A 13,728-nucleotide genomic window follows, 5' to 3' on the forward strand; every position below is an offset into this window, starting at 1 on the left:
TAAAATTGTTACATTATTTTCCAAAGTAGTTTTGCTCTAGGTATCAATTATCATAATGCCCCTTGTTCTCTCTCTCTCTCTCTCTCTCTCTCTCTCTCTCTCCCCTCTCTCTCTCTCTCTCTCTCTCTCTCTCTCTCTCACACACACACACACACACACACACACACACACACACACACACACACACACACACACACACACACACACAGCACGGAACGGTGCACTTGCTCCGCTCCGCTATGAACCCTCCTTCCCACGATCCGCCCACCATCTCGGGGCTGGAGTCACGTGTTTTACCGCCTAGTGTCTCTCTGTGAGCCGACACACACAAATCAAACTCACCCAGCAGCCGGTGGAGGGAGAAAGGGAGACGGGAATTGGGAGCCGCACACGGCGAGAGAGAGAAAGCTCCCATGAAGCGGGTATGATGGGGAGCAACTGAAAGACTGTTCGATGCGATGATATGAAATGTTCTCTCTACTATCGACAGAGGAGGATTATTTCAGGGCATCTGAACGGGAGGGGAGATGAGATTCATGCTGCTTAAGGGACCCTCCTCCTGTGATCCAAGCAGTCCGCCTGTAAGCCGGGGGGGTTTGGGGTTGTACGGGACACGGGGCGCACAATTCATAATCGCCCCGGATAAATTGTGGATTGAAGGCACGTGGGTGAGTTCTTTATAATATTAAAATCTGCGAGACCGTTCTGGGTCTACAAGGGCAAGAGTGACCGATCATCTTCATCATGAGGGCTGTTTCAGCAAACTTACTTGCGCTGCTCATTCTGAGCGCCTGCTCTTGTGTTTTTTACATCTGGAGTACACTGGACACCCGATTGGAGCGACACAAACGGAGCGTCCCGCTATCAGGGACGGAGTCTTTTCACCCCGGTGTATCCACGGACCTCTCTGCCAAAACTTTCCGGGCTTTACTCGCCGTCCCAGCGGCACAAAGACCGCACTTGCGCGGCAGATTTGAGGTTCACAACCTCACTGGTGAGCGAGATCAAGCTGTCTCTGTAGGAAGTCGAGATTACCATATGAATGTGGATAACAAGAGGTCAGCACAGCGGGAGGGCCCGGTCAAGTTAGGCTCCCCCGTGGAGGATGGGATATTTTGGGGTGAATGGCTGGAAGATCTCCTCCCTGTCGGCTTCACGGAGGAATATGCCCGGGCATGGCGAGAGAGAGCCCGGGGACACCGGATAGTGCAGCTGGAGCCTGGATGCGGCAGGATATCCAACCAGCTCGCTACTTTTGCGGACGGGACCAAAGCTTGTGTGCGTTACGGGATAAACGCGGATCAAGTGCAAGGAGAAACTTTGACGTATTACCTTGCTAGTCTGCTAGGCATCACAAACCTGCCGCCTCTTATACTGGCCCAGCTGAACGTTGACAGTGAACAATGGGCGTCTGTGAGAAGGAGAATAGACAGTCTACAGTGGAGTGAACGAGCCGTGGTGTCTCTTACTGAGTGGGTCTCCAACCTCACTGGGGTGGTCACACCTGCGCCGCTCAGACAGGAGAGCAACGGGCTGCATCCTCTGCTTGAGGGGCTGTGGAACAGGACGACGGGGGAGCTGCTGGAGCTAATGCAGTGGACCGACCTGATCATGTTGGACTTTCTGACTGCAAATTTCGACAGGCTCGTCAGCAATCTGTTCAGTCTGCAGTGGGATTCGCGCGTAATGGAGAGGGACACCAACAACCTCCTCAAAACACCCCGCGGCGACCTCGTCTTTATAGACAACGAGGCCGGACTTGTGCATGGGTTCCGGGTGCTGAATATGTGGGAGAAGTACCACAATACAGTGCTGAGCTCGGTGTGTGTGTTCAGGAAAAGGACCACGCAGCGCGTGGTGGAGCTGCACAGGCGCAGAAACTCCAGGATAAGGCTGCTGGAGCTCTACAGAGAAAGCGAGCCTTTGTCTTCGGAATTAGGATTTCTCTCAGACGAGCACTCCGGTGTTCTCCAGGACAGAATAGACAGATTATACAAACACATATTGCATTGCAAAGGAAAGTACGGCCAGCTGTGAACATTCAGTATTATTCCTGTAACAGGTTCTCTGCAGCGTTGTGAGCTCTGCAAATGCGATTGGCACACCTGTGCTAAAGTGATGCGCATTACACAAAACTGTCTTGAATATCCAGCTGAACTACCTCTTGTGAATAAAATGCGTTGCCTACTTTATACACAATTTGATAGGCCTGTGTTTATAAGCTCACTGCAGAGAAGGTCATAGGGTATTTCCACTGTATGCCTCACAGAGAGGAGTGATTACATCAGTGTATTCATCCTGTCGTCACTGACATGCCACTGATGTGCTAACTAGAAATAAATATGAAGAGTATATTGATGATTTGGGCATCATAACACAGCCTGTCATATAAGCATTGGCTTCTTGCCCTGTGTTCAGTCATTCTAATGGTAAACTCTTAAGCCTTAACATGTTGTTGACTCTTGAATACTCTATTTCTTTCACACGTTGGCACATATCTGTCTCACTTTTTTATAGAAAGTGGTTTGCACAATCGTCATAGCAAGCACCTGTGATCATGTAATTGTGTTTTGATTGTATATTCAGCCTTAATGTCATAAGTGTAACATATCCATTGTACATGTTGTAAGTACGTTGTAAATATTGTGTCTGCCAACCAGTTTTGGAAATTTGATGCTCCACTAATTTAATGTGCTTTGTAACATTCCAAATCTTCCTGTCTTTTTTTGATAAATATATTGTAATTTAAGTTAACTGTTGTCTAGCCATGTGTTTTTTTCCCCCCTTTTTTAAATTCAGTATCTTTTCACTTACTTGCAGTGGTGTGTCAAACATTTCCCTGGTATGTTTGCAGTTCCCAGGTTTCTTTCTTTCTTTCTTTACTTTTTTTAATTTTGTACTGTCCAACAGAGCTTCCATTGTGCTTGAGAAATGCCTCACACTGGCACCCTGTTACCCAAGAGCCATTCTGTCAATCAGGGACATGCTACAACAGGAATCTCTAATCCCCTTAATCTCACTCCAAATTATCAGTGTAAGGAGAAAAGTGACAATATTTGACATCCTTGGAAATGTTACTAAACCTGTAGGTTTTTCATTCTTGTCTGATTTTAATGAAGGCCAGACTGCCAAGGTAGCTCTATTCAGAGCAACTGGACAGGTTACAACATATTCAGATACACTAAATCTGTCAGCCATTTCACTAAGGTAACCTTGGATAGCTGATTTGCAGTCTGTAAGGCTGGTAAGCAAGAAGCCTCACTACATGGGTACATGGACTGCTGAGCAGCCAAGCCCACAGGTTCTGGTAACTTTACTCTCACAGGAGAGCCTTGTTTATGGTTTCTCAAAGGGCCCAATTTATATCTGTGAAAGGAATTTAAAAGCAGTGTGTAAAGTGTATGCTCCCCAAGGGTCAGTTGTGTTATTGCCTAGACTGTCACTTCGCGTCACTGCAGTGCTCATTTAATTTCACCCACTTGGAAGGAAGCATCTTTTCCTCATTAGTTCCACTGTGAGCCCAGCGCTGTGGCTGATCTGCTGGATCTAAATGTAGGAGAACATCAGAGGGGCTGTGAGTGATAAAACTTTTGAAGGTCTAATTCTTTCCAGCCCTTCTCCTATCATGCATCTCATCTGGTTCCTTTCACTCCTTTTGTTGATGGTAAACTCCAGGGCACTTTGGTATAATTTGCACTGCTACATGGTGCCAAGCAGGCAGGTGGAGAGCGCGGGCGTGGCGGATGAGAGCTTCTCTTTCAGATGTTTGGGTGCTAATGTGTTCTTACCGTGCCTGTCAACAGAAACAGAGGCCAGTTGCTTACAGTACGTGTGTCAGTGCCATCGATCTGTGTTTCTCCCTGTTAGGTAGCGATTAGTGGCAGAGACGCAGCCGAGCTTTAAGCAGCTGGAGCTAGAGGCTTTTTCCAGACTAACTGCCTGCTGCAGCTGTAATAGGGAACTTGGGATCAATATGTGTGCTGACTGTCGTATAGAGAAAAGCAGGTCACATTAATGTGCTAGTTGCTAGGTGTGGGCTGGTTGTGTATGTGTGTGTGCGCGTATGCAAGGACGGTGCTTGCTTGCAGCTGGGCGTCTTGCTCTAGGGCATGTCTGTCGCTGCTCAACACCCCAGAGAGATTTATGGCAGGCTGCAGACACCAGGGATTAAAAACAATGCTAAGCTGAGGTCTGCATGTCTAAACCAGACTCTCGCCCCTCCTTTCCTCCTTCGCACCATTTCCCTTCCCCACATCCTTCTCCCACATGCTTCCCTCCCTGCGGTGCATCTGTCTTCTTTTCTTAGGTAAATGGAAAACGAAAGTTTCATTTTCTTAATTCCTTTTTTTGTAGATTCTATTGCACCAGAAATCAGTTGTTTTTATTTTACTGGGGACCATGCCAGCTCTAATAACACTGGTGGTGGATATCAAAGAGGCTGCTGAACCACCCTTTAACTGTTCACACATGTTTCGCTCTTACTTTTCCCTTTCTGGCTTGTGTCAGCGCACCGCACAAACTTATCCCTTTCGTCATCCCTCCACCGTTCACCCTAAAGCAGACAAAACCTTCCTGCATTCAGCTGTGTGACACAGTCTTATTACCACAACTTCTCATCGGTCACTGACAGAACCTGTGCAGCATCTTATTATCCAATATGTCAGCTAGCCATTCACAGCTGCATGTTTTGTGGTTGACCAATGGGTTCGCTCCAGATGTGCTTGTTATATATGTTAGTGCGCTGGAACACAGGCTCAGGGAGTCACACAGCGGGCCTCAGCACAGACCCCAGGTAAGCAAACCAAGTCTCCCCTTCTTGTACACATTGTACACATTCCAGAGGAGCTGAGGGTGGATCTCCATGGACACAAAAATGCACAGTGCACACACACACACACACACACACACACACACACACACACACACACACACACACACACACACTCATTCCCAAGCAGACCAGAGTCTTGCAAGTGAAAGGAGGCACAGCTGTGTATATAAACTCTGTTGTCAGTGGCAAAGATTTCCACACATACTGACACATTTTTGAAACCTGTTCTTTCAAAAGGCACCAGAGATTATATTCCTTTATTTTTTTTTTTTTTTGGAAATAGAGATTATCACTTGGTCATATTAAAAGCACATTGACATTGCTGTAACATTTTAACACCAGTGCCATTAATTAACTCTGACTTGAATGTCATCATCCAAAAGCAACACAGACAAAATGTCATCATCGAAAACTGACAAAGACGATCAAAATTTTAGTTGCAGCTCTTTCATAATACAAAGCAGATGCTTAATTAAATTCATCTAATTTGCATGATTTGAAAATATAAAAGACCAAAGACATTAATAACGAGTAACAACCAAGTCTTTTGCTGTTACTCAGGGGAGTAGCCGACTTGGTGTGTTCCTCTCTCAGTGGGACTAGCCATGTGTGAGTGGTCGGACATAGCTGGCATTCTTTCATGGCTGCGCAGTGCAGGGGACTTCCTGCGCATGACTGAGTGATTTCATTATGAAACGCAGCACATACTAGGGGGAGAGTCACTTAGTCACAGCTGAGTGGGCACAGGCCATGAAGGGCAACTGGGGGGCTGGGACAAGGACCAGGGGTGCTGGGGGAGTGCAAGGGCTGGAGGTCCACGCTGTGCTGTGCCAGGAAAGCTGGCAGAAAGCCCGGGTTAGTCCAAACCAGGGATGCAGGCATAAGGTCAGGGCCTTTGGGTATTCTTTCCGAGGCCGCTCATGCAAAGCACAAAGTAATGAGTAACACAGACAGGGGACTGGAGGGCTGCATTTACAGTATGTCTGCTCTGAGAAGGAAGATTTGTTTTTGTACACATAGTGGCTCCTCTGTTTTTTTTTTGGTTTTTTTTCCATCTCAGCTTGTGGGTCTTTGTCCAATTCAATTTGCAAACCAAATCTAAAGTTCTCTTGACTCGAATGCACTATGTAAGAGCTCCATTGTGCTGTTTTTAGAATGGGATATTTTCTCAGCAAGAGCGTATCTTTTGGTGTGGGTTAGGGGCTATATGAAATTGCTTTTTTTTTCAGGGCAGGGCTATAGGCACAGCACCACACGTTGCCCTTGGGTTTAGCATACTGCCAGTTTAATATTTTGAAATACACATGCTTGAAGGCATTACATCTAGTCTTGTTCATCACCGCCATATGGCTTTGATTTTAAATTTATATGTGTGATAGTGAGCGTGAATGTTAAATAAATAAAGGAGGGAGGGGGAGATGAAATGACAAAATAAGGAAGACAGATTTGTTCGAATGAGATGGTGAGATTTTGGAGGAGGGAGATGTGTGAGATAAAAAGAAACAGGGGGAAAACAGTCTGTGCAAGATACAGATAGATAGTGTTAATGTGAATAATGTGTGATGATGTAAAAATCCATGAAAGAGGTCTCCTTTCTCAAAGAGATTCCCTAAACCCTGCTACCCATCAATGCTCAGCCAAGTGACTTGAGTGTGGAATTATTTATTTTTTTTGTAGCACTCTGTCAGAGTAAATCATGCACAGGAGAAACGGTAATACATCTCTCCAGCTGTTGTCCACTCTCAGAGGGCGGCAGTGCTCTCAGATTATGGATGAGATTATATCCTGGTTGTCCTCTCCCATAGCGAAAAACCCGCCACTCCCATTGTGCTAGTTCATTTTTTCACTCAGTCATGACTTGAGGCTACCAGTCAGTGTCTTCGCTGTGGTTTCTGTTGACAGATTTACGTTGGATAGACAGCAAAAGAAATTTTATAATATGTTCATCTTTCCCTTTATTTATAGATTTACAAGCTATAATCTTTTTTTTAAATAGATTTAGAGCACTAATACTGCCTATATTATATGCACAAATAGAGATGTAGATTTGCATATAATCCATTATGCCGTTTTTGAAATAAGAATTGTTCAGCCTTGATTTAGTTTCCATCTATTTTTCCTTAATACGATTTGCTTCATGCCAGTCATAGCGTACAGAAAAATAAATCCTAATTAATTTCACCACTTGATTCCATCCTATTTGTTATGCTTTGTCTCTATAGCTCTGTGTCTACATTGACAAGAGTCTAGAGAAGTCAAGAGTATAAAGCCTGGCAATTATTTGTGGTATAAAGAGAAATGTCAGACTATAGCCTGCAGAACGTTGCAGCAGTCACTTAATTTAATACCTACACAACATCTGTATTTTTCATTATAAAGACAATATGTTCACTGCTACATTTACTCGGCTTGTCAGCTTTATTTGTTGTTTTAATTTGCAGCAACTGTAAAATGACGGCCCTCTCCTCATCCAGCGTCTCTTGGATGAAAGACTTTACCTCCAAGGTTTGTCTTGCCAGCCCAGTAAGTGAAAAGTTAGTAAAAGACAAACAATGAAACATGCGCCTTGCTCTGAGATTATATCACATGCTTTAACAACTTGTTTTATTTATCTCATTTTGAAATTAGCCAGCCATGACATTAGCTCTCTTGTTGGGGCCTTATTGTCTTCAACAATTTCCACTTTATCTTCCCTACTTTAACTGAAACCTCACATAGCTTTTGATTGGCATGCTTGATGGGTTTTGATATTCCTCTGGCTGCTGCCTGTTGATGCCTCAATGCAGCCAGGGGACTTGTTTCAAGTACATGGCGTTTCACTCATTTGCATCAGGCTTCATCTCTATGTAAATGTGAATTAGTATGCTTATGGAAATGACTGTTTTTTTCTGTCTTTTGCTGGAGAAAATGACATATCGCATTCATGGAGAGATAATCTATCATTTGGCTGTTCAATGAGTCTTATTCATCGCCACCTGCACCTGACTAAGCCTGCGGCCTTAATTAAGATATTTCTATGCAAATGTTGTGAAAAGAGGTTATGATTCACTCCCCATGCCAGACAAAGATCTGATTGGTCCAAATTGGCTGCTTGGACTTATGGTTATGTTTGCCTAACAAGTTGAGGTGATGACCTTTATAAATCTGGAAAGATATCTGCAAAGGCTTAACCACTAAGAGACCCAGATCTTAATGTCTCATATATGTATGTGTGTGTGTGTGTGTGTGTGTGTGTGTGTGTGTGTGTGTGTGTGTATCAGTACCAATTTGGCATTTATCAAATCTTGCTTGGGCTCCAAAGTGTGGAAATACATAGCTGTTGTTCATATTGGGAGATGTATGTGTAAGTGGAGTTTCAGGTTTTGTTTATGTTCACTGTGTTGTGACTGTGTCATGAGGGCTTCGCCCTCTCAGTGCCTGTAGTGCAGAAAGAATCGATACACAGAAGGGCAAGAGGACATGTGACACTTGATGACAAAATACCTTCCACACTGCTGAAACAGCACATTCCTTCCTTATAGCTGACCACTAGTTCTCTGAATGTTAGTGTTGGCTGGAGGCTGCACCCGATTGGAGGCCGGTGTGTGGTTACTTACAGTAGTCATTTTGAATGATAGCATCTATTGGCTGTGCTGGTGCTCTGTAATTTGGTCATTTCTATGTAAATTGGGCTTTGTGCCACCGTGCTAGGCTGTTGTACCTTACAAATGCTCCAGCTTGCCTCATTCCATAATGGTATAGTGTTACATTGCAATGATTAAAGCTCACTGTGAGAAGATGGCAGTCAGTCAATCAGTTAAGTAGATAGGTAGACAGGAGTGTAGATATGAGAGGAAGGAATTCAGGCATGCAGTGATGAAGACGGGTATAGAGATGGGCAGTCATTTTGGGTTGTGTCCAGGCGTTGGCTTCTTTCCACAGGAAAGAGGAGGGATCAGCTCACTGGAGACAAACACTGAAGGGGTTATGGCTGAGGCTGCAGTATCATTGTCTTTCGAACAAGCCTGAACATGCCTTGGTGAAGGTGAGATGAGACTGCCAGATATAAGACACAAAAGGTTCAGGCAATGCAGAAATTGTGGTTTTATGGCCGTTGTACCTCATGATATCTTCAAAATTTTAAATCTTGGTAACACTGTGAGCCAGACAATCTCAGGAGCTGTGCATCTCATCTCTCCTGGAAAACAGTTTAATTTGATTTTACTGCCACCTTGAATAGTCGAAAGGGAGAGGAAAAAAGTTCCCTTTGGGTATGCATATTCTTCAAGAAATCAAAAATTTAAATGCTGTAGTCACTCAGTAATGTTTTCCCATCTTTGCAAAGACAGTCTATGGGGTTATTATTTTGTCTGCATGTATGACCTCCACAAATCTGCTGCAGGAGTTGTTTTTTTTTTTTTTTTTTTGATAAAACTATACTATTTATGACGACTCTGCTGTGTGGCTTTGTGATAGCAGCACCACCAACAAATGTAGTGCAATAAATTAGCCTCCACAGCTGATGGGACCATTATTGTTTCATGGGGTGTGCCGTATGTCTAGGCCAGACAGGCTGGACACATTTGTCTAACACTGTCAAGAAGTTATGAGACTCCATGAATTGTGAGTCCGGATTTATGATAGCTTAAACATTAACAATGGAGGGTTATGAAAAATTGAGATGCAGGTATCATTTTTAGTTTTCTTTTATAGTAGATAATTTATTATAGGTTATTTACACTTCACATTGTACCGTCTCCCTAAGACATTCCTTTCACACCTGAATCACCTCAAACCAGAGTTCTGAGACACTGAGGCCTCCCACGCTAGCAGCTACAGCAATTATAGCATGAGACAACTGCAGGGCGCGGCACACTGTCTGGCTTAAACACTTCATGAAACCCTCACATTACCTAAACCATAGGGGAAACAATACAGGGTGCAGCGGTACACTTCCTTCCACAATGAATGACAATTCAAGCAGCAAACCTTTTGTGTTTTCAGTCTATACTTTGCATAGCACACATGTGCTTTGGCAAGTGAACTGCAGTGGTGAATGTGAGAGGATTCAATATCCTCTCAATAAAATAGAGCACTTGACAGGCAAGGGGGGGTTACAGGAAATTCGGAGAGCCATATCACTTTGGGAATCAACAAGGTTGAAATCTGCCAAAACAGAAGGCTTAGACTTAATGCGGCGGCTGCTGTCCTAGTCTCAGTTTTATAAGGTCTCTCGCTCTTCATTTTGCTCTGTCTCTCCCTCTTTTCTGTCTCACCCTCTTCCAGTAATTCCCTTCCTTGCCCCTCTCTCTCTCTCTTTCATTCTAATTCCCCACATCTATTTGGCCTGTGCAAATATTGCCATTGTGAGATCCTGTGTGCATTGATTGATTGTGGGGTGGGGGAGGAAGGTGGGTGGGGGTGGAGGGGTAATCATCCAGGCTAGTTACAAAGACATCTTCCATAAAATCAATGCCACTGAGAGTGAAACTAAATCTTTTTAAGGTTCCACAATCCTTTGTATTTTAGCACTCTCTACCACTGGGAAATATCCAGCATTTTCTCTTGTTTTGCCTCCTTTCACTTTTCCTCTCCCCCTTCGATTTTTAAACCGCCTCATTTATTCAATATCATTTATTCTTCAAAAGAGGAAAAAGAGGGGATTTTATTGGACACTTGGGGCTTGAAATATATCCTTGAGATCAGCTAAAGGAGTCAGTTGTGTTAATGGCAAAATTTATTCCCTCCATCAGGAAACGGAAAGGCATGGAGACTGGCCATGGGATACACTTGGACAGGAAACAGACATCTCCCACAAGGACAAATACAGCAATAAATGTGATTTATTTATGCTTCTATTGACTTATATATTGCCTCCTCTGCTTGTCTTAGTGCTGTTACCGGAGCATCAACCATGTCATCCTCATACCTCCCCTCTGAACCATTGAAAAAAATGCATACACACATACAAAAGAGGTTAAATAGACAAAAAGAGAGACAGAGAGAGGAGGAAGCAAACACGTCCAGTACATGGATCAAAACAAACCTCTACTTTCACAAAGACACACATGGAGAGAAATGCATCTGGAGTGTACGGTAGCGATCCTGCTGGGATAGAGGCAGCCAGATGGGTGACTCTGGAGCATGCAGGCTTGAGGAATGTGAGCTCGCTGTGCAAGAACGACAGAACCAGGCTGGGCCATGACCTCAGCCATGTTGTGTTTTTATAACCCTCATCCTTTTTAAAAACGCCCCTCTCTCCGCTGACCTCCATCTTCTCGGCAGTCCTCTCCCATCTGACTTTATTGCTGGACATGCAGGTTATATGCTCCTGCTCCCATCTAGTAAAGTAGTGGGTGTGGGTGAGTGGGGAGCCAATCCATCAGCCTTGTTGGCTGTCAACTACTTGCCCTTCATAGGTACCCCCAAACCCGCCCCAAGTCTCCCCAAACACACACCCCTTCATGTCCCCCCTTTCACCCTTCCCAGGTGTTCTCATAACTCACTGGGCCTCAAATCCCACGTAGGCATTCCTGAACTTCAGAGACATTCTGGTGAGATGAGAGACTGGATTTATGAGTCGCTGACGGACAGTGGAAGGGAGAGGGGCGAGGGGGAGGGAAGGTGATAGGGGCCACTTCAAAGAGGAGGAAGCGTTTGTTGTTGTTCTCTTCTGTGCTCCCCGCCGCACGCATATGCGCGCTCTCTCTCCCCTTCTGTGCCTCTGACAGCTGGAGCGCTCACTCATTCGTTTACACACAAACAAACACACACACACACACTCACATACAGGCGCCAGCACATGCGCACTCACTCACACACAGTTCTTTTGTCTTTAATTTCTTTTTTAACCTGAATGATGAGACACAGACAGCAGTTTGCGTCATATTGCTGGGAAGCCAACTGCAGTAAGATTAGTTTGCTCTTACTCTCACACATACAGACAGACAGACACACACACACACACATGCACACACACACACACACACACACACACACACAGGATTTAGCCAGTTGTTTTTCGTGACATCAAAGGTGACACTTCGCAGACTGCCTCCAAGCTCTTTTATTGCACCTGCAAAAGACATTCAACTTTCTCTCAAATGGCACCTCCACTTGTGCTATTTAAATTTGTTTATGCGACTTTGCTAAAGAATGTTATAAGCCAGAGTGTTTGTGCATGTCTTCGCGCATGCCCATGCCTGCCTGTCTATGTATGTGTGTGTTAGCGTATGTACGTGTGCACCCTCCATTTCCAAGCAGCCCGTGTTATATTGCAGAAGCCCGTGGTGTGTGAAGTTGATGGATGTGGGGAGCGGTGTCATTTCTCTGAGCCGGATGCGTAATGAACCCTGCTTTGCTTCTGTAACATTTGGGCTGATTGATTACAAACAAAGGCCATTTAACATGCAGGGGTGCCTGCTCTTAACAATGCAACATGGCTTCAGAAATGAGATTACACACATAGCATGAGAAAGATACCCCTTTTCGTCCACAGCTGCCTGATAAATTAAAGCAGTGTTGCTATCCGCCTATTGTTCCACCCACGTAGAAATAACCACCTCAAAATAAAGCCCCCATGCTGATTTATATACGATTTTCACATCTTTATAGTGCTAGAAAAGTTGTTTTATTTCCCCATTTACGCCCACTCTTTTTTTTTATGGAAGGGAACACTGAAATGTGTTTGCAGCAACAGCAGCTTTAAATGCACAATTATTCTCTCTGTCTTTTCTTTACTTATCCCCTCTGCCTTTCCTATTCTATCTTAACACTCCCTTAGATTTTCTTTTTTTCGCCTGTTTCTCTGCTTCCCTGCATGTTTCCCAACTCTGCTTGTTGTGAAGGTGGAAAGCTGATGTAACTCATGCTGTTATTCTCAGTAGCCGGGGCGCCCCAAAAGGCTGCATCCCTCCCCCTGCTTAATCAGACCACTGTTTGTTCATTCTGCTTTTTCACATGGTCCAGACTGCCAACTAAAGCCAGCCAGGCACTAATGAAAAGCAAAATTTGTGTGTTTATCCTCTGTGACTCTCCCACCGAGAGTTAGCCTCAAAACAATGTTGTCATCCTAAACTTTCAACACTTCACCACACCACTCCGGTCGACATATGATATCCATTCTTATATATAACTGTTTCCTTTATTTATTTGTTTATTTATTTTTGCCCTCAGATTCCTGCGTATTTATATTCTCGCATGCCCTCACATTGTTTTCGATCAGCTCACTTTGCAGAGAGGTTCTCTAACCTGCCTCATTTCAGGCATTGCAGGAGAGCTGCACAAGCCTGATGCTAGATGTGTGTGTATGTCTACGTGCATGTGTGTGTGTGTGTGTGTTTTGCGCTGGCCCTGAAGTGACACAGTGAGGGTATAAATAGAGCAGGCCCACAGATCACTGTGCCAGACAGAATGTGGCATCTGCTGTGCTGGGAGTGCAAAGTGTTAGAGAGCCTCTAAACTCCGCTCCATTTCTCACCCCTTCTCTCTCCCTCTATCATCTTTCTCTCTCCCTCTATTCTCCTGTCTCTCTCTTTCTTTCCCTCCATCACTCTCTCTCTGTTTCCCTTTATCTCCCTCCCGCTGTTTCTCTCCCTCCCTGTACCAACGATTCCCCATTTTCTCTGGCACATTGTTTCCCTCGCTCGTGCTTTTTCTCTCTTTCTCTCTCTCTCTCTCCCTTTTTTTGATGCTCCTCTCTTTCTCTCTACCCTCCCCCCTCTCACATACTGCCACACATCTGCTGCCATATGTTGAGTGTTGTTGAGTACTCCTATTTTCAACTTGCATGATCCTATTTCTAAACACACAGCAGGAACAAGAGAAGGGGAAAGGGAGATTGAAGCAAAGGAGAGAAGCAAAAGAGGCAGTTGGAATATGCCCTGAAATATTTGACATCAAAGCCTCGATTTCATATG

At 44.6% G+C, this 13,728-nt stretch overlaps 1 protein-coding gene across 1 annotated transcript; it reads left to right on the forward strand.

Annotated features, from left to right (window-relative positions):
- Positions 1–349: 349 nt before the first annotated feature.
- fjx1 (four-jointed box kinase 1) lies at positions 350–2,754 on the forward strand. The gene has a single exon (XM_030054656.1). The coding sequence runs from the start codon at positions 745–747 to the stop codon at positions 2,035–2,037; it is 1,293 nt and encodes a 430-aa protein (XP_029910516.1). The 5' UTR covers positions 350–744; the 3' UTR covers positions 2,038–2,754.
- The last annotated feature ends 10,974 nt before the right edge of the window (positions 2,755–13,728 follow it).

This window comes from Myripristis murdjan, chromosome 6 (assembly GCF_902150065.1).
Source record: "Myripristis murdjan chromosome 6, fMyrMur1.1, whole genome shotgun sequence".
Classification (NCBI taxonomy): domain Eukaryota; kingdom Metazoa; phylum Chordata; class Actinopteri; order Holocentriformes; family Holocentridae; genus Myripristis; species Myripristis murdjan.

Coding starts and splice junctions, on each gene's coding strand:
- fjx1 (XM_030054656.1), top strand. CDS start 745: ATGAGGGCTGTTTCAGCAAACTTACTTGCGCTGCTCATTCTGAGCGCC.